Consider the following 24,484-nt stretch of genomic DNA (forward strand, 5'->3'; position numbering starts at 1 on the left):
GGATCAACTTCCTCTTGGTTCTCAAAAGAAGAGTCATCGAAAGTAATATCCTTGAGAAAGGCAATTTTGGTCTCAATTTCACTTTCCATAAACTCATCCTTCCCAACACGTGTTTTCACAGTCACCTCGTTCATCATGTGGACCTAATGAGGACTCGTCTTCCTTCTCATCACTAAGATCCTCAAGGTTATCTCCAACTTCTTCATCTTGACTAATGAGATCTTCCCTTTCGAGGGCTTCCTCTAGGCTTTCACAAGCAGCGTCATTATATTGGAATTTGGGTCCTGTTATCCCCTGTCGCTTATACCTACCTACAAGTTAGTGAGAAAAACCTTCAACCCCACAATGTGTGGTTGGTGGCGGGGAACTCAAAGAAGGGGCTGCCACACTAATTTCATCTCTCTCCGCTTGAGCTATCTCCTAGTTTAACTAAGGGGGTGGTCCCTAATGAAAAGTTAAGTTAAAATATGTGAGTTTCTAGGAGAGTGTCATAGTGAAAGTGGATTACTTTTAAGGATTTATGAGCAAATAAGATGTGAGCAACTTGAAATAACAATGTCAATCATTAACATGAGAAAAATTACAAAACCAGTGCCTTATAAGGAATTTGCTCAACAATTTAAAGATATATTTGTTCAAAGTAAAATGCAATGCTCTCAAACAAGAAAGCAAAGTAACCCTGAAATGTAAACAAAAATTGTTAGCACAAGATATGTAAAATACAAAATGCTTTTGAGATAATCAACTCTATGAATCAAAACATGTGAAATATATCTTGCCAAAACCCAAAAATTAGTAACCAACTTGGAAATTTAAAAGAAAGGAAGTGGTAACCCAAGACATCAATATGCAATTAGACTTGAAGCATGAAAAGAAAACACTTGTTTGAAAGGATTACAATACTTGCTTTTGGAATAGACTTTGCATATGAAAACTCAAACCATCAAGAGACAAGTAAAGTAAATGTAACGGAAATTGCTCTTGGTTAATTTTATTAATTATCTCTACAACAAGATTACAATTTAACTCTTTAATCCTCAGACCTCACCCTCGCCCAAAGATATGGATCTCACAGTGAGGAGTCAATAGAGGAGTAGAGGGTCCCTAAGATGTCTACTTCAACCAACTTATGTTGGAGGTAAAATTTTAATGAGGCTTGGGGCCTTCCTATACTAAAATGCTTAGATGAAATGCATGTAAGTTTTTTCCCCAAAAGAGAGATTGATTTGCAATGCTTCAAAGTAATGAAAATGAAATCGTATTTAACATAAGTTGCAATTATAACTTCAGCTGGAGGAATAAAATTAGCTTACAAGTGTTGCATGTGTCTCATCAATTGATTGGAAATGAATTAAAATGATACAAGTAATTTGCTTGAAAGTAAAATTTGTTTCAAATAGACAATGACAAAAAATTGCTCCAATATTCAAGATAACAATGTAGCGTAAAAATGAAGCATGTATCAAGTGCTCATGAAACAATTTATCAAGGTAAATGGAAACGAATCAAAGTTTGTTAAGAATATAAAATGCTTGCATGTAAAAGATGAATTGCCCAAAGTAAAGTGTAAGCTTGTAGCTCCAAGCAACAATGAGATAGAGAATGCAAAGCTCAAATGAAATTGTAACAAACTTTAACTTAAAAAATGAAATGTGATAGTGAGGTTGTGTTAATTCCCAATTAAAGCATGCATGTAAGTTAAAACAAAACTAGCAAAAGAGAATCAATCCACCCAACAAAGGTCCTCCCTCTAAATGAGGAGAAGGGATGCCATGGGTAGAACCCCAAGCTCCCACAAGAAAATTGGAATTTTATTAGGTGTTACAAATAAGAGATGGGAACCTCTCTCTAGGCCTCAAAAAGTCTCAAGGAAAACTTTACAATATGATGCTTCAACTATGAACCTTGATCAAAACTCACAAGTAATGAGGCCTAAGAAAACCTTTTTTTTGAAAACCAACAAATCTCAGATTTAAAATCTGAATTTTACATGTAAATTTCAGCAACTTAGAAGGAGAGGAATTAGCATGAGAAAGAGAAAAGAAGTCTCTCCTAAGGCCCACGACTTAGAGAGGAAAATGGGCAGCCCTCTAGTGAACTTGACTTGGCCAAGATAAGCCTCCAAAGGGCTCACGACATCCTTGGAAATTGAACCCCCGACACTTGCCAAAGGTCTTGCAAACACTTGTTAGATGTTATGGGAGGTTGCTCTTCAAAATCTGACACACAAGAGTTAGCAAACAATCCAAACATTGACTGCAAAATAAGTTAAGTATTAGTGAAAAGATCAGCAAGATAAAATGTATATGTACAATTATAATTTACAAAGGGCTAAGCTAAAGAGTTTGAGTAAACTCTCGTCTTTGCTTAACCATCTTCAAGCTCTTAGATAGCAAATGAAAGCAATGAAGTACAATGTTTTAAAAGAGATTTAAATTTAGAAGTATTCGGCTTGTGTACAAGCTATGTTCCAAAACCCCTGCAAAACCACTTTGTAAGATAAGACTATGAAGGCTCAAAGAAAAAATGAGAGCTCATTTCAGAATGCATCAAGAGTGGGTTGGTCTTTCCAAAGACTTCCCCCAATGCTTGCTTCTTTGATCCCAACAAGATGTTCCCTCTACAGTACTTCAATCAAGAATTAGTTCCATATAGATTTAGCAATAAACAATGATAAGAAACTCTAGAGATTTATTTGAAACCATCTAGAGCATTCTTTACCTAGGACATACTTCCAAATCAAATGTCAATGTAAGATAGCTCTACATTAACAAATCTACAAGAGCATATGAAAACAAATTATATCAAAGCGTGGGTAAAATGAATTATACCAATGATCAACAATTCATTACACTCGAAAAGGAGGAACACTTCATGAATGAAACCCCAAAGTGTTTATTGATATTTCTAAAAGTATACAAGGCAACAACGCTTTCACAAGCACAATAGCTAGTAACAATATGATACAATATGAGAGCCCATGGCTCCATTGTATAGAGAGTTGGGAGTAAATTCCAATGTAGAAGTGATTAAACAAGTGGGATGAGGTGACAATCCCAAAGAGAAATTTGAATTTGTTGAATAGAGCTTCAATGCCAAGTGTAAAAATCGAATTGTGGCAAGTGGACATCATTGTTTTCTTCCCTTATGTGCCAAATTCGAATTTTAGGATGGAATGACAAGTGTAGATGGATGGTAATTCATGTGGTAACAATTTACCACAAAAATCTCCACCAAATATTCTCTCAAATCCTCCCAAATGTGCATTAACTTTACAAATTCGAATCTCCAAGTAAACAACTTTCTCATTTAATGCCAGAAATTCGATTTTATTTGAGCACGTCTTTCCTTAATTTTAGGAGTCCACATCACCTTGGAACTTTACTTTAACTCCTCCATAATTTTCTATGTCATTTCCACAACATTTAGCATGTGTGGATATTTATTTTTCTCCATTTATTTAATTTTTGGCTTAATTAATTGTCAGATTTCCCACTAAACTTAAGAAAAATGGGTTTTGATGGTTCAAAACACTTTTTTAACCCCTCAAAGTGTGTCATAGTAGGAAGTTGAGGGTGAGAGGTGTAAATTTTATTACTTATACTCAATACAACTTCTCTAGACTACATTTATTACATTACAAATACAATTTTTATTGCAATTTCTGCGGTGCAAAAAATCTAAAAAATTAAAAAATGACTACCTAGACCTAACCAAATTCCACGGATTTTTTTGTGTGATCTATTATGGTAATATACATTGACTCTAGACACTAAGATGTATTAGGGGCTCAACCTTCAAACTGTCACCCCGACTTTAGGGTAAAAAGTGAGTGAAAAAACTCAGAAAATTATCCGCCTTTGAAAAAGAAGGGATAATTAACCAGATAAAAAAAACACTCCAAGGTGTACTCTTTCGTTGATCGAGTCCCAACATCCTAGGCCTGTTACAGACTCAACACTTATCATTACTAGTATCATTTATTACAATTCCCCACAAGGTGTGGAATCTGGGTACGAGAAAAATGATGAGAAAATAGAAGTAGAGTTAAAAAGTTCTGTTGACTGATGATATCTGATGGTACAAGTGTCCTTTGGATCATCCTTGGGCATGGAGTCTTCACATAATCATCAGGTGGCACTCCAATTGTCAACATGTCCCTTATACTCTATGAATTTGTTTAACAACTTGATAAATAATGAAATGCTTTGAGGCCCACATGAGTCGAGCTAACCTCGGTGCTTGTATTCAATAGAAGCAATATGTAATTCCACAAGGTTGTCTAGATGAACCACATTAACTTCGGAAGCATACTTCATAAGTATTGCTATGTGGTCCATTTTTGTGGATGGATCACCCTTGAATTGTGCCATATTTTTGCATAAACTTCCACTCAAGGCCATTTGGTATCCTGGAACCCATGTGATATACAAAGAAGGAAACCATTCTTGAAGCTTTTTAGAAGCCATTGATCTTTATATATTGATATCATGGGAGTCACTAGGGTGAACTAAAATTACTTTAACAAATGCTTGCTTCACCCTACAAGCATTGACTTTGAAGTTCACTGAAGAACTAGGGCTTCGTTCTTCCAATGGCATCGCCAATAATGATATTGTCAATATGCTGTATGGGGAACAAAACACACATCTCGTATTCCTGACAACGACACCAAAATGTTACCGCTCAAACTAGCAGGGGGCCTAAAAGGGACTCCTAAAGGGACAACTGCTAGATCAAGGGAAACATTGGAGACTTAGCCCACTGTCACCTCAGCTAAGACTCCCTACTCTTTACGGACTTTCACTGATGGGAAGAGACTCAGTATATGGAAAATAACTTGTGAAGGATGAATCAACAAATGGATGTGAAGTGACTTTAATGATCATTTTCCTAGGAGGTTAAGCATGGATCTTGCTTGCTCTTCAAGCAAGGTACTAAGATTTATAAGAGGAGGTGAGGATTCAAGGGTTAAGTTGAAGGAATATGCCTTGTAAAGGAGTTTCCCAATCCCTAAAATCCTTGTTGAACTTGGTTTCCTAAGTGGTTCTTGAAGAATTAACTTTTCAAAGGTATGGGACCACATAGGACCAGGTGGACCCAACCTAGGTTAAGGGGACTAATTTTAGAAACCAATGATGACCTTAACCTAGACAAGGAAGGGGAAAGGATCGAAATAAGAGTTTTCACTTAGAGGTGTCAAATTGATCCTATGAGGTACTAGCCTAGGGAACACCAGGGAAAAGTTTGATCTTAGAGCTAGGTCTTGGGGTATCTCACAATCCCACTGTCAGAATTTCTTCAAATTTGGAGGAGACCTTGAGGACACACCAGCGGAATAGAGGCTAGGAGATCAAACTGGGTCATATGCCAAGTGTATGGTACCACTGTGGGGCTAGCTAGGCAAAGGTGAACTAGGTGCATCTTCCTCATCCAATAGGTGAATCTCGAGCAATCTCTAAACATCTCTAGGGATCCATGGAGTGTTGTCTGCTACTGTGGAGGCCCATGACTCTCAACACACACCCTACATGCGCCAATGCAGCCCTCTAGGGGGTATAGGACCCCGTATAGGGAGACCAAACCCAAAATGGAGACCACATGCAATTTTGCATGTGATCCAATGCATCCCCTAGCCTTCCTATACAACAAGTCATCAAGGAAATAGAGTAAAAGAGCTTACAACCCATGGAAAACAGGTGGGGACTTCATAATGGCATGCCCTTCCATAGTGGGCTTTGGCATGTGCTAGTGTCTCCAAGCTCCAAACGGGGTTAACCAAGTATCTCATTAGGTGGTTTCTACTTCTAAGGGGATAATATGTCCAAGGTACATCCTTTAAAAGGTGGTGGGATGTGATAAAGAGATGAATGGAGAAGGGAATGAAAAAGGGGCAACCCCAAGCCACATGTTGGGGAACAAGGGTAGCTAATAAAAGGGAACCACACACTTGGGTATATAATATATAGGAGGGATGAATTGTGGTACATGAGGTGCACCAACCTTGATTTTTTCACCCTTCTTTGTATGTCTTTCGCCTTTTATGATTTTTCTTTAATTAACTGCTCGGGGCTCAAGGGGTAAGAGCATGATGTGTGAGATGAAGCAGTGGATACCCCTTTTAAGGTAGGGCAGTTCATTGCCCACCAAGGGTTGGGACAATCATGGGTTCCTAAATGTGAAAGGAGGCACATCTAGGGCCTATGGGAACTACGGTGATGGCCATGTTGGTGGGGTAGAGCTCATGTATTGGCTTTTTCCCATGTGCTAAATGTGTTTGTCCTGACCATCTTTTGCATTTTGTGGTACATTTTCTTGTTCAATGTCGCTAGTTATGCTTTTACTTTTCTTTTTAGTTGCATAAACCTTCGTGGCATCAGTCTAGGCCCGACCCAAGGTGTGGGAAAGGGGAAGGGGAAATTGGAGGAATGTGGACCCGAGTGGAGGAAATGATGAATGGGGTTATAATGAGTGAAAAGGGGGCAATATATGTGGATGAGGGAGTGGGACCATGCAACCAAAATCAGGATTTCCATGAAATACCATCCCTAAATTCAAAGGGTTAGTAAAAGAGATCCCACGGGACTAGAATCCAAGGTTAACGTCCAAAAGTGGGCTAGGGGACAAGAGGACAAACCTAGCCCATTCTTTCTTCTGAATCCCCCCATTAATCCATGCTCAAAAGTGTCCATGGTAAGCAAATTACAATACTCAATTTCCAAATGACAAGGCATACCTTTAGGTTTGGGAGGCCCACCTTCAAACATACGATCATGGCAGATGGGTGAGGGATGACATGGCTAGCTCAGGTGGCGGAGAAGTGTTGCAACGAGCTAGCAGTTGGCTGCAAGGGGCTACTGGCTGCCGACTGAGGATCATCTTGGAGAAAATTTTTCTCCTAGGGATATCTCCCGCAAAATGGTGGGTAACCGCTGTCGCTCCCATGCGTCTCAAAACCCTCCAGTTGTTCGATGTACACCTTCTCTTCTATAACTTCGTTTAGGAACGTCGTCTTGACATCCATTTGATGGATCTTCCATCCCATCTGTGCTAAAAGTGAGATCACGACCCTGATGCAAGTATACCTAGCCACGAGAGCAAACACCTCCTCATAATCTATTCCCTCTTTCTGAGAGAACCCCTTGGCCATTTGATCTTGTAGATCCAGTGGAAACCAACCATTGCTTTGTCCAACGGTCTAAGAACCACCTCCTAGACATTGTTTAGCATGATGTAGTTGTACTCCTCCACCATAACATCTTGCCACACCTGATGTTGTGCAGCCTCCTAATAACTGGAAGGCTCATTGTTAATGAGCTCACTCATCAACGCCTTGTACTCAAAATATCTCTATGGTGGTTTCCTATCCATGGTGCTTGATCTAGGAGCTCTCACAAGCTCTTGCACATCTCTCAGCATCTAAAGCAACTCACGATTTCTTCTCCCACTTATGGTGGGTAGAGCTTCAAGCTCCTCACCCCATTGTTGTTCCTCATGCTGCAAATTGTCCTCACCACCTGTACCTGTGCCTGTACTAGTCACTATACCAGTACTCATGCCCGTGGACCTTCTGCTTGCTAACACTGATCAACTACTGGCTTTCTCTTCTTGAAACTTTACATCCTGTCTCACGATGATCTTCCTACTCCCTAGAATATAGATCCTATATGCCTTGGACACTTTGTTGTACCCAACGAAATATCCCTTCTATGCACTTGCATTTAGATTGGTGCGCTTTTCATTAGAACATGACGATATGTGATGCTACCAAAAATTCTGAAATTTCTGATTTTGGCTTCTTTCTTGTAAATAACTCCTCAAGTGTCATCTTTTCAAACACCTTGTGTGGGACCCTATTATGAATGTAAATTGTTGTGCTACATGCCTCTACCCAAAGGTACTTAGGTGTGTCCTGGACATATAACATGGCCTCGTTGCTCCAACTGATTGACGTTGTACATAGTCCCTGATGTAATGGTATCTGATGTCTATATGTTTCAAACATACATGCTTTGGGAGCTCATTTGAGTCTTTATAGTGCTCTCTTCAACTTGCATACATGGGTCTCCCGCCCATGCGTCTCAAAACCCTCCGGCTATTCAATGTACACCTCCTCTTCTATAACTCCATTTAGGAACGTCATCTTGACATCCATTTGATGGATCTGCCATCCCATCTGTGCTAAAAGTGAAATCACGGTCCTGATGGAAGTATACCTAGCTAGGAGAGCAAATGCTTCCTCCTAATCTATTTCCTCTTTCTAAGAGAACCCCTTGGCCATTTGATCTTGTAGATCTAGCAAATACCAACCACTACTTTGTCTAAGAACCACCTCCTAGACATTGTTAGCATGATGTAGTTGTACTCCACCATAACATCCTGCCACACTTGATGTTTGCAACCTCCTAATAACTGGAAGGTTGATTGTTAAAGAGCTCACTCAATGCCTTGTACCCGAAATATCTCTATGGTGGTTTCTAGTCCCAGGTGCTCGATCTAGGAGCTCTCACAAACTCCTGCACATCTATCAGCGTCTAAATTAACTCACAATTTCTTCTCCCAGTTATGGTGGGTGGAGCTTCAAGCTCCTCACCCTGCTGCTGCTCCACATGCTATGAACTCTACTCACCACCTGTACCTGTGCCCGTACTAGTCATTGTACTGGTACTCATGCCTTGAGCCTGAGATTCCTGTTCAACCCTTGGACCTTCTGCTTGCTAACACTGATCGACTACTGGCTTTCTCCTCTTGAAACTTTACATCTTGTTTCACGATGATCTTCCTACTCCCTAAAATATAGATCCTGTATGCCTTGGACGTTTTGTTGTACCCAACGAAATATCCCTTCTATAAAATGGCATCTAGCTTGGTGTGCTTTTCATGGGAACGTGACGATATATGATACTAAAAATCTTGAAATGTCTGACTTCTAGCTTCTTTATTGTAAATACCTCCTCGAGTGTCATCTTTCTGAACACCTTGTGTGGGACCCTATTATGAATGTAAATTGTTGTGTTACATGCCTCTACCCAAAGATACTTAGGCGTATCATGATCATATATCATGGCCTCGTTGCTCCAACTATGATTTTATTTTTGTGTTTTGCAACCCCATTTTGTTGCAAGTTGTATGGAGTTGTCCACACTCTCTTGATTCCCTCCTTGGTGCAAAAATCCTTGAATGCTTTCTCAATGTACTCACCCCCATTATCTATTCGAAGAACTTTAATCTTGTTTCTTGTCGAGTTCTCCACAAGAGCCTTAATTTCTTGGAAGTGATTGATGACCCCATCTCTGGTCTTCAAGAAGTAAATCTAGGTCTCCCTGGAGAAGTCATCAATGCAGGTCAATACTTGTAACCCCTGAGAGACTTTGTGGACAATGAGCCACAAATATTAGATTGTACCAAATCTAGAACACCCTTGCTTCTACTGTCACTCCTTGGGAATGTTGCTTTTGCGAACTTCCCAAGTACACACCCTCTGCACATGTCATCATGTTCCATACTCACCTCTAGAATATCTGTCATGGTCTCTTTGAGTAGTTTGTGCTCCATGATGGATATGACCATTTCTCTTATGCCGTAGCTCTACCATCTCTCTCTTATTATTGCTACTAACCAATGCCTCAACTATAACCTATACAACTTGTTGCTTCTCACCCCAATCTCCTTTACTGATTTACAAACTCAGTGTTTTATGTACACCTTGTGTCCTTGAAAATATAAGTCATACCACATACCCCGAAGAGCAAAAATTGAAATTAGGATCATTCCCAAACTTGGCACATGCAACATGTTTGTAACATGGATATTCTTGCCCAGCTCTCTTTGACATGTGACTGTCCCTCTCCCAAGTTCCAACTGGAGTACACTTGGACTTGTTTCCCATTTGAATTTGGAAGTCTATATCCTCTACCTTGTAGTTGGAGAAATACTTTCTAACTCTTGTCTAGTGACATGACGCCCCATTGTTAATATACCAAACTCCTGTTCAAACATTGACTGGCATAGTGTCTTTGTTGACTGTAACCAAAACACTTGATTTTACTAGATGGACTATGGCGACTCATGGAGGCGGGATCAAGAGGGAGCTTAGAGCTTCCTACAATCTTCGTTGAAGATAAGTTTTTTAAAAACTTATGTTATTCTATTTGACACTGCTTTTGTTTAGATTTATCATTTCTGGGCTATTGTTTATTCTTCCTGCATGACTATTTGAATGCTTCTTTCTCCAACTACTTAGATGAGGATGTGATCAGGGAAAGCAGATCTTGAGGATCACAAGGATTCAAAATAGTGCGGGAAGAGTAAGCCCCAAGAGGGAGTTGGTGTAGGAAGAGTAAATTCCTAGAAGGAGTTGGTGTAGGATAATGGAGAAGCCACTGTTCGATCTAAAGGATGATAATCCTGCCTCATCACTAGGTACATTTTCATTATGTTTATTTTGTCGTAATTGCTCTTGCTCTTGTTTTGGGATCAACAGGTACATCTAGCAAATGTGAGGACCAAGACCTCTATATTGAGATTGAGAAGAATGTTCAACCATCATTAGAATGGCACTTGAAAGATGGACAAGAGCTCAGACCTTGAAGGAAGGATTGCAAGTTGACGACTATGATTAAAGAGGCTTCCCATTTAGAGGGAGTACGCTGTCTTGTAACAGTCAAACGAGATATTCTGAGATAAGGAGAAGATGAGAGCTAGTTGTCCTTCATGCAAGGACCTTTTTAAATGACAAAGATGTAGCAGTGTCAGATCCTTCCACGATATTAAAATCATCAGTGATAAGGTATATAAACTCAGAGGGACAGGATCGTAGCTCTTTTTGCTGGATGCACTAATCAAAGGTATCTGAAGTTGACTTCTTCCATGATGTATATAAGGAAGAAGCCTACTTGGAGCTACCTCATGTCTTTGAGGCTCATAAGATGAGATTCACATTTATAGGAAGAAAGTCCCATATGGACTCCAACAAGACCTCTAGATTTTTCATACTTTGATTGATGGATGCTTGATGCAAAGCCTGGCCTCTCTTCAAGGTTGCAGGTATGTCTTTGATATTGTGCAACAAAGAGATGATGAGGTCTTCCTTGTTAAGATAAGTATATTGACATTGATTTGGCATGATGATTTACACTGAAGCAGTTGAGAGAAACTCCTCTTTAGATAGAAATTTGATGGATCCTATGATGCGCTGGAAGTTAGATAAATTCTTGCTTTGCAACATGAGTCAGATAGAACTTGGATATGTATATTGGATTGCTAAATATGTGCTGACATATCTACATGAAACTATTAATCATGGACTAAGACACACTGCCGGAAACTTGATAGATTCACTGATGTTGACTGAGACTAAAAATGTTGTTGACAGGAAAAGCACATCTAGGTGTTGTTGTAGCTTGAGTTCAACCATAAATTCTTGGATGAGCTGGAAATAGAAGTCTGTTGCTTTGAGGATAACTGAGGCAGTGTGGTTGAGAAAGCTCTTTGAAGAGCATTTTGGGCATGTGTTGGGTACGACGTTGATATATTGCGATATTAAGAATGGGTTTCGACATGCAGAGAATCCTATATTCCATGACAGGGTCAAGCACATTGAGATCAAATATCACTATATCTGGGATATGGTGCAGAAAGGAGCAATGAGACTCCATCACAGTTTGATTGATGAGCAGGTAGATAATTGGATTCTTGTGTTGCAGCGTGTAAGCTTATGGTTGACCCGATATTCTGTAGGTGTCATGCACTATGGCTAGGACTAAAAACCGTAAGCCTAGTGAAGGCATTAATGAGAGGAAGGGGTCATGAATGTTCGAGAACACTAAGCTATGCTCTTCCCCCTTATTTGAGCTCCCAAGGAGAGGAATGAATTCATAGAGCTCTTAGGGTTGAGGGATCTTTCGACAATAGGACGGTTGTGATCCTTTCTCTTTGCAGTAAGTTGTATCTCACCTATTATCACAATAGGGTGTGTGTGATCCTTGTCATTTATGGCAAGTTAGGTATTTCCCCCGTTCATGTTTTGGACTTGACAGAGTATACCTCAGTATGCATCCTACCCACAAGTTGGGCTTGTGGGGAGTACCACTCATTTGGCCAATGAGTAGGGAAGAGTCTTAGGTTGGAGTAGCTTTACCCATGACGGATGTGTTTGGTAAACTAGGCTCCCTAAGTCTATGATGCCTGGTGTTCTACCACTTGATTTTTGATGATCAAGGTGGAAAGATCAACGGACATTGGGATGGATGTGATCCTTACCTCTCATGGTAAGTTGTATCTCGCCTATTGTCGATCAGATATATAGGGTGGCAGATTAATCTCCCCTCTTGTCTGTGGATATAGGGTGGAAGCCGAAGCCCTCCTGTGTTGATTCTTCTTCTTTAGATAGAGACATCATTGTTCAACTGATGATAAAAGATGAGACAAGTTGAGTCAAGATGTGATGAGATGGATATCTTATTGATGCAACTGAGATGAAGGTCATGAAACATGACTAGGAGACTAGTAGGGTCTAGAGGATCTAATCGATGTCCCCTACCGTCAGCTGTAGATTATTCTTCTTAAATGAGATGAGACATGAGGCAGCTATGATAAGGCATCCAAGTTGAGACTTATGATGCAGATGGAAATTCCTCGCTAATTGAGAGGAGTGTTGAAAATGGGGCAGCTATGGGACAAATTTCCCATAGAAACCCTAAGACCCCAAGAGGAGCCCGTCTCGCCCCAAAGGAGGATTCAAATTGATAAAATAAATATTATTTCTAATATCTGCAAATTTGGCATGGCATTTCTTTCATTATTTAAATATGGCAAATCATCATGAGCAACCAATTATTGAGGAGCATTGAAAATAATTTGAATATTATCTTGAGAAAAATTTGAATTATGGTTTCATGCCAAATATTTTAAGTTGGCTCCAATAAAGGTTATGGCCATTTGGTCTAGGGAGAATCTATATAAAGGGGGTATGCCTCATCCCAAGTTGCATACACCATACTTCTGTGATTTGTATAGATTATCTCAGTGGCACGCATATTATATTTGACTATATTTTGTGGATCACGTTGTTAATAAGACTCGCATAGTGGCTTGTATACACTGTGGCATCGTTTGTATAATCTTTGTGGCAAGGCTCATATACACTCTGTTCTACGGTAGCATTGTTCTACTGTTGACATCATTATCCATATTCTGTTCTATGACATGCATCATTCTACAATGGCATCGTTTCTAAGTGGATCGTTGTTGGCATCGAATCATTCAGTGGCTCGAATTGCATCTTACACAGTGGCATTATCATTCACATCACATAGTGGATTGATTATCTTTGTGTCATTGCATTATTATTGACTCTATGGCATCAAATCATACAGTGGCAACACTTATATTGTATAATGTGGCATCGCTCAACATATTACAGTGGATCACTTTCTATATGTGGTATCGTGAGTCGTGACTGTGGCATCGCTTAACATATTACAGTGGTTTATAATGGTTACAATGGTCATTAAAGTGGTTTACTGTGGTTACACATTACAATGGTTATTATAGTAGACACATACTCTGTGGCTCAATCTTCAGGGGGTCTTGTATACTCATGTTTGCTTTGTCTCTCTATGATTCCTCAGTTTGCAATGTTTCTACAGTGACATCATCTCTACAGTAAATGCCATACTTTGTGGTGGTATTTCTCTCTACAGTGTTATGGTTATCCTTGCAGTGATTTCTAATGCAGGTTAATGAGCGTATATAGATATAACATTAATCTTGATACTTGTTAACAGTGTTTCTGATATGTGACAATGATCTAAGTATGACAATGAGACATATGACAACAGAAACTCTGCTCTTATGATTCTCGATGACAGTAATAAACTACGATATGGCAACAACTCTTTAAAGGATCAGATCCACAAAGTTGTGAACTGACTTGGGTTGGCCCTTGGAGGTCTGATTGATGTATCTTATTCTCATTGTACTTTGTATATCAGCTGAACAATTAATGAATATCTAATAGAAGAAGAATCTGGTTGGGTTTTCCCCCTTGTGGGGTTTTTCCCTAGTCTCTGACCTAACTCTTGGTGTCTCTATTTGTGCATGTTTTTCTTCTGTTGTTTTTTTTTGTTCCGCTGCATGGTTGATGTTTATCGTTCTCTCTACATAATTGCTAATGATGATATGATTTGGGGTGAATGTAACGTGAAATTGATCATAAATGCAATTATCTTCAGTAGAGAACAATCTAGCCCAAAAAATTAACATTGCAGAGGATTTATCCATTATGGGTCTACCACCATTCTGTTAGGATTTATCATTTTCACCTTTTTCTTCCAGCTTCAGGGAGGAGATAGTCCCTCCTATTTCACCATTTTATTTGTTGTATTTCTAGCACCATTAACCTATTTCAGTCAATAGTGAACATAAATATAATTTCTTACTTTTTTTTGGCATCTGCTTTGCTGTATCTCTTTGATGTTTTGTTTTACATTCTCTCATGCTTGTTTTGCTTATGCGTGAATTTATTGTTGTGTTCAGTGTGTGTAGCTTCTCTTCTATAAACTGTATCTCCCATTTCTTATGCTACCCATCTGACATGCTGTTATTTTTACATTTCATCCCTGTAAATCATCCTACATCAACTAAAGTTTTTGTTTCTTTGCAAGTCACTGCATGTTCATGTCGACCAAGCTAGTTGGAAAAAAATGTTCTTTCATGTTCTTTTATGGGAGGTGTTACCCACCATTTTGTTGGTGATATCATAGGAGATTTCTTTTTTCCAAGATGGTCCTCAGCCGGCAACCAGCAGCCCCTTGCAGCCACCAACTAGCTTGTCGTGCCATTTATCTGTCACCTGAGCCAGCCATGTGGTCCCTCACCCATTTGTCATGATCGTATGTTTGAAGGTGAGCCTCCCAAACCTAAAGGTATGCCTTGGCATTTGGTAATTGAGTATTGTAGTTTACTTATCATGGAAACTTTTGGGCATGGATTAATGGGGGAAATTCGTTGGAAAGAGTGGGCTAGGTCTGTGGTCTTGTCCCCTAGACCTCTTTTGGATATTAACCTTGGACCCTGGGTCCGTGGGATCTCTTTTGCTGATCTTTGGGCTTTAGGGATTGTACTACATGGGAAACCCTGATTTTGGTTGCGTGATCTTGCTCCCTCATCCACATATATCACTCCCCTTCCGCTAATTACAACCCTATTCATCATTCCTCCCACTTGGGTCCACATTCCTCCACTAGGTCCACAAAGGGTTAGCCTTCCCCTCCCCTTACCCCACCTTAGATCGGGCCTGGAATGATGCTCCCGAGGTTGATGCAACTAAAAGAAAAGTAAAAGAATAATTGGCCACATTCAACAGGGAAATGTGCCACAAAATGTAAAAGATGGTGGGACAAACACATTTAGCACGTGGGCAAAAGCCAATGCATGAGCTCTACCCCATTCCTATGGCCATCACCCTAGTTTCTATAGACCCTAGATGAGCCTCCTCTATCATTCAAGAACCCATGGTGGGCAATGAATCACCCCACCTCCAAAGGGCTATCCACGGCTCTACTTTACACATCATGCTCTTGTTCCTTGAGCCCTGAACAGTTAATCAAAGAAAAATCATAAAATGCAAAAGGCATATGAAAAAGGGTGGAAAAATCAACGTTGGGGTAACTCATGTACCACGATTTCTCCCTCCTATACTTTATATACCCAAATGTGGACTTCCCTTTATTAGCTATCCTTGTACCTCGACATGTGGCTCAGGATTGCCCCTTTCATTCCCTATCCCATTCATCTCTTTATCCCATGGCACCACCATTGGAAGGATGTACCTTGGACATACTGCCCCCTTTAAACGTAGAAACCACGTAATAGGGTACTTGGTTAACCCCCTTGGAGCTTGGAGACATTAGCACATGCCAAAGCCCACTATGGAAGGGCATGCCATTATGAAGCGCCCACTTGTTTTCCATGGTTTGTAAGCTCTTTAACTCAATTTATTTAAATGACTTGTTGTACTGGAAGGCAAGGGGACGCATTGGATCTTATGCAGGATTGTAGATGATCTCCATTTTGGTTTTGGTCTCTCTATACAGGGTCCCCTTCAAAGGGCTACATTGGCACATGTAGGGTGTGTGTAGAGAGCCATGGGCCTCCACAGCAGTAGACATCATTCCATGGATCCCCGGAGACGTTCAGAGATTGCTTGAGATTCACCTATTGGACGAAGAAGATGCACCTGGTTCACCATGCCTAGCCGGCCCCACAGTTGTAGCATGCACTTGGCAGATGACCCAAGACCTGTATGATGATGTGGCATCAGTTACACCATCATCTAGGCCCTTGCAGATGGTCTATAGGCATCTTCAATCTATTTGGAGACCCATGAGGTTATTTGTGTGCCCCCACACCCATTTGGAGCACCACAGGTTTATTATTTGGATGACAAGGGGCCAACCCCTTGTTCACTATTTTTGGGAGTTATGTTTCTCATTATGGCACGTATGGACTTCACCAAGCCTCTTATAAGGCCCAACGACATGTAGTATTGATCATTCAACCTCTTGAGAGGCTTATTATTTTGTTTATGAGCTAGTTTGGTGGGTTTGTCACCAAAAATTAGTTATGTTGTACATTATTTTATTTTAGGGGCTAATTGGGCCTAATTAGCTAAATCGAACTCATTAGAAATGTATAAATACAAGTGACGTGACTTCATTTTAGCATCATCACTTGGATTGATCATTCTCTCTTAAGAGATTTTCGCTATTCTTTTTGGAGGACGAAACTGGATGGATGGATGAATTTTGATGTTTGGATATCTTCATTTTTTGTCTTGGAGCTTCTATATTGGCATATGATGATGAATGGATATACTTGTTCTCACATGTAAGTTCTCTTTTAATTCTATTTTGTCATTCTTTTCTATGTCACATAAATGATGCTGGGATTTTCACTATACTAGGTCAAAATTTTGTTGCTTTTCTTTGGTGAAAGGGTATAAATTTGTCTTTTATTAGCATTGCATCATGTTATGGGCCATGTTTGAATAAGTAAATGTTCCTAGAGATATTTCATTGAAATTTATCTTGATAAGTCATCCCATATTGCACATTGAAGTATAATGACCTTGAGGCTTGAAGCAATTTTCCTCATGCCCTAATTGTCATGTGAAAATGTTCTAGAGGCCTCCTTGACCTAATGAAACCATCATAATCATTGGAATCTTCTTGAATCCATTTCTCCCAAAGGAATAGGCATTGGTCTTCCATAGATGATCACCTAAAAACTTATTGTCTTCACCTTTCTTTCTTTCTCTCTAGGTCTAATCTACATAGGTCACCTAGGGCATCAATTATCTCACAATCTAGCCATCCAAAGTTCAAACACTTTAATTTTTGGTCCACAATTGCGCTGGAGTTTGCTCTAGGGGCCCTCCAAATTTGAAGCAAATTCGACGATGGGATCTCGAGATATTGCAAGCCCTAGCTCGGGGACTATTTCCTGCTGTAGGTTTCCCTTGGCTAGTGACCTCATCTGGATCATTGCATTCCATTCCAAGAAGATTTATCCATTGATCCTCTTCTCTTCCACAATTAGGTCAAGCCCCTCCTTGAGTGACCAATTCCTCTTACTTGACCTAATTTGGGGTCCACTTGGTCCCGTGTGGTCTCGCAACCTTTGAAGAAAATTTCACAAAGACCATTTAGAATCCAAGTTTCCACAAGGATTTTGGGGTCTAGGAATCCCCTTGAAAAGTCATATACTCAAACCCTAGCCCTTGGAATTCTCCTAAGCCCTTCCTAGAGTCTTTCATCTTGCTTTCCAAGCAAGCAAGCCATATATTTGAGCCTTTCTTGTCAATAGGCTTCTAGGTTCACCTTTCATTCTATCATTGATCTATTCATCTTCATGATCCTTATTACACTGGGTCTCCTCCCATCAGTGAAAGTCAATAAGGAGCAGGGAGTCTTAGCTGAGGTGACAGTGGGATATCGCTCCATTGTTGCCCTTGACCTAGTAGTTGCCCTATAGGACCCCTCCCAGGACCCTTGCTAGTTTGAGCGGTAACATGAGGCTTTATGTCTATCTATTTCTCCTGCATTAAGAGGGCTTTCTCCATCTGTTTCTTCTGCATTGACATGGTATTCTTCTACGTTGGCTATTTAGTTAGCTCCTCTGTTTTTTGTAAAGTGATAAGAGTTGCTTCCACACTTCCATGCTGTATTCTCGTTGGATGTACTTTTGGGTTCCATTGACCAGTTTTGTGGTCACTTGTTGAAAATTATTAAATTATCTTGTCTTGCCATTTCTTATACTATTTTATTTTCTTGTTCACCGGTTAATTTTCTCCCTTCTGTGTTCAACCATCAGTATTCCAGTCTATCTTTTTTTCTTCCACATGGCTTCTTTTCGTTTGTCCCAAACTCAGATGGCTTCTCACAGTGTGCAATTTTATTGGTGTTTACCATCACAAGTTATGGATTGCTTCAAGTAGTCTTCAATATATATAGAATAGATTTTATAGAATACAGTGTCAAATGAATGCTATGATACCATGTCGAAGTATAAAAAGATTCAAAATGTAGAGCCAATCACAATATGTACGAGGCTTTATACATATTTGTACTATTATTTTTGAAAGTAAAAAAATTGGAAATGAAGGGACTGATAACTAACTAACAAAAACAATTGTCGTGACAACATTGTTTTAATGTATATATTCCAACAGTCAGTAGGAGAGTTAAGGGGTGTTTCCTCCTTGTCTAGATTGAAGCAAGTTTTAGCAACCTGTTACATGTCCTCAGTCCACAAAGGCCAGTGTTTGAGTTTGTAACACTGTGCCCTCTTTCTAAGTGAGATAAACAAGCTATACGGAGTTGGACATAACATATTGTCTGAAATGATGCTGTCTAATGACAGGCTAGTTGTCTTAATATTTACTAAATCTCTCTTGCCGGTTTTGCTTTGCAAAGTGCATTTGATATTTTTTGATAGAAGATTGACTAGTTCTAAATACATTGCACCATCTTTGCACCTATAGCTCAATAGTTATGGAAGTCGGATTACATCTATATCTATCTCCACATTTTGCAGAAAGAATGACCTGTTTGGAGGAAATGTGTATATCTAATAGTGCCATGTCACATGTGATCCATGAGTTTTACGAGCTCAAAACTAAAATTTAGAAATACGTAATAATTTTTATTTAGTCTGTATTTACTCCCAGAAACACGGAATATTACATTGCACACCTTCTCTGTGATCTGAATTTCCTTCTGGAAGAACTTGATATTAGGTCTGCTGATGTAGCTATCAACCACCATAATGCGTGATGTATATGCTAATTAATATATTCTTGTGGCCCAAAGCTCATCAAATAATCTGAAAGCAGTCTGCCATTGTCAAACAATTGATAGTTTGAAGTCTATTGTTTGTCCTTGGTGTTATAATAGGGATATCAAATCTCTATTAGAATCTGTTACATATTCTGAGTTTTTTCTGTTCTGTTGAGCTGGAAGCATGCTTGCAAGCCTTTGCTTAGTGCAATAAGCATTGCACAGTTTCATGGTTCACCAATATTAAAATACATTTTTTTTACAATAGCACATGTTGCATTATTTGTTTGATTGATGTTATGTAACCATATCAAATTATAAATTGTTGCATGCTAGGGAGATATTCTTGAAGACCCTGCTAATGAACCAAAGAAAGACATGTACGTAATGACAGTGGATCCAGAGGAAGCGCCAGAAGAACCAGAGTATGTTGCATCTTAATTTCAAATTTCAATTCGTTTTTATAATATAGAATGCAGAGAGGGAATTTGCTAATATGCAAGAAGCTGTTTGGATCTTGTGCAATTCATTTGATGTGTAAAGATAACTGTGTTGAGTGAACAACTACAGAACTGAAAACATAACATGTGAACCAGGGGTGCATATTGAGATTTTTTTTCTTTTGCTTTCGTGATTTGGTTTGTGATTCTTGCTGAAAAATTATAAGAAATTGCTGTTTAAATTATATAGTAGAAACAGTGACTGAGAGTACAGGCCCCTCTAATTGATCATAGGGTATCAACAAACCAAGGCACCAGTTATAGGATAAATAATTATAAGACAGAAGTTATTACATGTTGCGGGGCATGTGCTGCAAGATAAATCGAGGCTATTATACATATTACAATGTACCGACCTAAGTTCACTGAATATTGAATGCAATCATTGTTTATGGACTGGTTTCCTCACAACCTGCAACACAACTTTACACACACACACACACACACACAGATATATATATATATATATATATATATATATATATAACAGGAGCTGCATTGCATGGGGGTGCATTCCTGGTATGGGCATTTGTTTCCCAAGCTCAGCGTGGCGAAAGAAACATCCTCATCAAAAATTTCCTAAAATCGGGACATCTCCAATGAAATACATAAAATAATATTTTTCCTTTTAATAATGGTTTTTTATTTTTTATTTTTTATTTTCTTGTTTTATAAGAAAAGAAGAGAAAGAACAAGATTACGTGGGCACAGCAGGATGCCCTAGGGTGTGACTGTTGCGTCTATTATCTGTCCAAAACCCTAAATCTGTCTCATTTTTTCACTGTCACTCTTGTGAGCAGCAGAGGAAAAAAATTCAGGTATACTGTTACAATTTCTTTTGCAAAGTTTTACTTGTGGTGGCCAAAATTAGCTACTTAAGAGAAGAACTCATCAGTTTACAGTTTCAGATTTTCAACTTGCTCATTTCTGATTTTTTATCATTTTCAAATGAAGAATCTGAATTATTTTTTAAATTAAATGCTCAACATTGAGTCTCTACTCTTGAATCGGAAATGGTGAATGAATAATGATATAATCTTCTTTCATAATTTATTCTCTAATTTTTTTTCACATAGACTGCAATTCTGCTTTTTAAAATTTTCGATCTGTTTCATACAGGTAAAATAATAAATTGTATATTGGAGGTACCCATCGGCATTTTATAAGCTATCCCAATACTGACATACCTTGGCAAGCTAGAAAAAGAGATATTAGTGTGCAACGCAAACTACGCACTCTAATAGGAAATCATTGAACCATCCAGTGTACTAGATACCTTTGTTGAGGGGATAGAATGTCTTCATTATCAAACCACACAAGCAATAAAATAACATGGTTAGTGCCACTCGATGATTGTCACACTTCTTAATTGGAAAAAAGCACATGTTCTTGGGTTACTAATATGTGGCTACATTCTAAGTTCCACCAAGTTTCTGGGACGGGGGGCAGTGAGTGTGGGGAGGTGCACGAGGCTGATGTATGGGAGCACCCAAAAATTTCAAGGAAATTTAGGGGGGACGTCAAGGTCCCTATCTTTAAAATTATGAAAATAAAATTAATAATGCTAAATCCCAACGATAACAATTCATCCCATGCAAATTCTTCATTGTGCAATCCAATGCAAACACTATAGTCGTACCAATCTTGAAATCCTGAAAACTGTTCAAGTCTACTGAATTTTGAATGGGATGAGAAATTCAACATTCTTCATATGAAGTCTGATGAGGTTGGAACGATTCTATACATCCTGAAACAATTAATGGTAATGTTAAAATTTTAAGTAAAAGTGACATTCTCCTTTATCTTACCCTTTCAAGTGACATTCTCATTTATCTTACACTTTCCATCCTTTAAGAATTTAATATTATCATTAATCACCAAGGTCACAGACTCCTCAAAGGTCTACCCTCTATCTTTGTTCTATCTTCACGGATTGTTGGACAAAAAAATATTGGGTTGCCGCCAGGGGGTGTTGCAGCCATGTGTTTCCTCCAAAGGGGGACATGGGGTAACATTTCGCCAAGAGCCCCCTATCATTGAAGAGTGAGAAACATGGAGAGCACATTCCCATGGAACACTGGCTACATCCCCTTGCCATATCTATCAGTCATAATATAATGATGTGCCAACCATTGGGCATGGGGGATGTGTTATGTTTCCTACATGCCAAGGATGTGGGGATGACAAGAATGTCCTCCACCATCCCCCAGGCTGTCCCCTGTTGTCGCCGTCGGGGATGTTGGGGCATCCCTCAATCACCTTGGGGGATGCCCAACTAGGCCCCCTATGTTGAGGAGTCACTTCCCCAATAAAAACCTTTTTTATTGCTCTTTATTTCTCTTTTGTGGAATGGGCTCACTGTTCCTTAAAAAGTTAAAAACTGAGTTGACAGGCTATGTTGGAACAGAGATGGCCACAAGTACAGGGATAATAAATTTTCCCAAGTAAAATCTATCATTTTTTAGAGCTTTAACTACAAAAAAATGAAGATTGTCAGATTCATACTTTAATCTAGACACAAAGCAATAAAACACAAGTTATAACTTGAATCTCAATGCATGGATGAAAAGTTGTCATTGCTCGATTAAAAATCAAACTTTTATATGAATAATCATAATCACGGGAGGTTCATGGCTTATTCAATTGGGATGTTATGTTTTTTGCTGTGTGGTTGACCATCATGGCAGATCATAGTATGGATTTTGCATTTTAATGGTAAATGCATACCCTGGTTCTCTGTAATATTTTTCCATTTATTATATTGCTCAATTTAGTTAAAAAATGTCTTCCGTTCATGCAAGTCATAGCAACCGATATTGTCTTTATGATCTGAAACCTTTACAACCTATCTGTTGAAGATTTCAGATTGATGTCATTTCTTTGATATTTTCTTTTCTTGTTTGTTTCCATTGACTATCATGAGAGGTTGATGGCTTATTCAATTGGGATGGGATGTTTTGAGAGCATTTTTTGCTGAAATTTGTGCAATCCACTATTTATTTTCTCAAGTCAACATTAGTTAGCATTACTATAAATAATTAAAACTTAACAAAAATCTGGAGAAGACATTTTTGTCAGGACTTTCTATTGATACTCATTTGTAAAACCTGTTTTCCCCTAATCATTGTTTTATCACAAAATTCTGTGATGCAGATATGTGGAGATAGGAATTGTATCTGGAATACCAGTTTCAATAAATGGAAAAGAGCTTTCTCCCGCAAATTTATTGGCAGTGTTGAATGAACTAGGAGGAAGGCATGGTATTGGGCGCGTGGACATGGTGGAGAACAGATTGGTTGGTATGAAAAGTCGAGGTGTCTATGAAACTCCCGGGGGCACTATTCTAACTGCTGCTGTGCGGGAGTTGGAATCCCTCACACTTGATAGAGAATCCATGCAGGTTAAAGACAATATTGCTTTAAAATATGCAGAGTTGGTTTATGCGGGAAGATGGTTTGATCCATTAAGGGAATCCATGGATGCATTTATGGAAAAGATCACAGAGACAACCACAGGAGCTGTAACATTGAAACTTTACAAGGGTTCTTTGTCTGTTGCAAGCCGAAGAAGTCAATACAGCTTATATCGCCAAGATATATCTTCATTCGAGGAGGGTAGTGGAATTTACAATCAAGCAGATGCTGCTGGTTTTATTCGTCTATATGGGCTTCCAATCAGAGTTCGAGCCATGCTACAAAGTGGACTATGATCCCATTGAGCTTTAGAGCAAACGTTATTCATAATGCCATTTGTAGGTTCTGTTTAACAGTTTAGGGTTAAAGGTGAATAAGGCATCAGTTCAGCTTCCTTTGCATCATAATTTGTGTTCCCATGAAGTAACCCAAGGAGTCAAATTTGGATTTGTATATGATAAGACTCTCTTGAATCTGACCCTCCCTTAAAGGTAGAAACTATTGCACTATTGCTAGTTTCAGAGTATTGGATTTTTTACACGTTATATTGGCAATGGCAGAGCTAGTTGTCATTACTGAGGGTACATTTGATGTTAACCTGCAAGGGGATATGCTGATAAAGTAGTTTGTTGAATGCCCTTAATCCCAGCAGTCAAATTTGGATGTGTATGTGATAAAACTTGTTCTCTCGAATTCCACCCTCCCCTAAAATTGAAATTATTCTTAAAGATTGAAATTATTGCGACCTTGCTAGTTTCAGAAAATTGTATTTATGTTTTTTTTTTACACGTGACATTGTCATTGCAATAGCTAGTTTTCATTACTGAGAATAGTAGGCAGTGCTAACCTGCAATGGATATGCTGGTACAGTTGTTTGGTGGATGGACTTAATCCCAAGAGTTAAATTTGGATAAAGCTTGCTCTCTTCAACTCCCCATTCCCATAAAGATCGAAATTTTTGCAACATTGCTGGTTCCAGAGAATTGTATTTATGGTTTTCTTACACGTTATATTGCCATTAGCATACCTAGTTGTCATTACTGAGAATAGTAGGCAATGTTAACCTGCGAAGGGATATGCTGATACAGTTGCTTGTTGGATGGCCTTTAATCCAAGGAGTCAAATTTGGATGTCAATATGATACATCTCTTTTGAACTCCACCCTTAAAGTTGAAATTATTGCTAACATTGCTTTCAGACCACCCTGAAAATTGAAATTATTGCTAACATT

The 24,484-nt window shown here is 38.9% G+C and overlaps 1 protein-coding gene across 2 annotated transcripts in view; it reads left to right on the forward strand.

The window, feature by feature from the left end:
• LOC149187909 (arginosuccinate synthase family) overlaps positions 1–23,998 on the forward strand; it is a 311,302-nt gene extending 287,304 nt beyond the window's left edge. For both annotated transcript variants that reach the window (XM_089411491.1, XM_089411492.1), the window contains exons 9-10: positions 19,677–19,765; positions 22,994–23,998. In XM_089411491.1, coding sequence (XP_089267617.1) covers positions 19,677–19,765; positions 22,994–23,549 — 645 coding nt within the window. In that variant the 3' untranslated portion in view covers positions 23,550–23,998. The remainder of the gene's footprint in view (positions 1–19,676; positions 19,766–22,993) is intronic.
• Positions 23,999–24,484: the final 486 nt, after the last annotated feature.

The sequence above is a fragment of the Pinus tabuliformis genome, chromosome 3_1 (assembly GCF_031772625.1).
Source record: "Pinus tabuliformis cultivar Carrire ecotype Pingquan chromosome 3_1, CPIR1, whole genome shotgun sequence".
NCBI lineage: Eukaryota > Viridiplantae > Streptophyta > Pinopsida > Pinales > Pinaceae > Pinus > Pinus tabuliformis.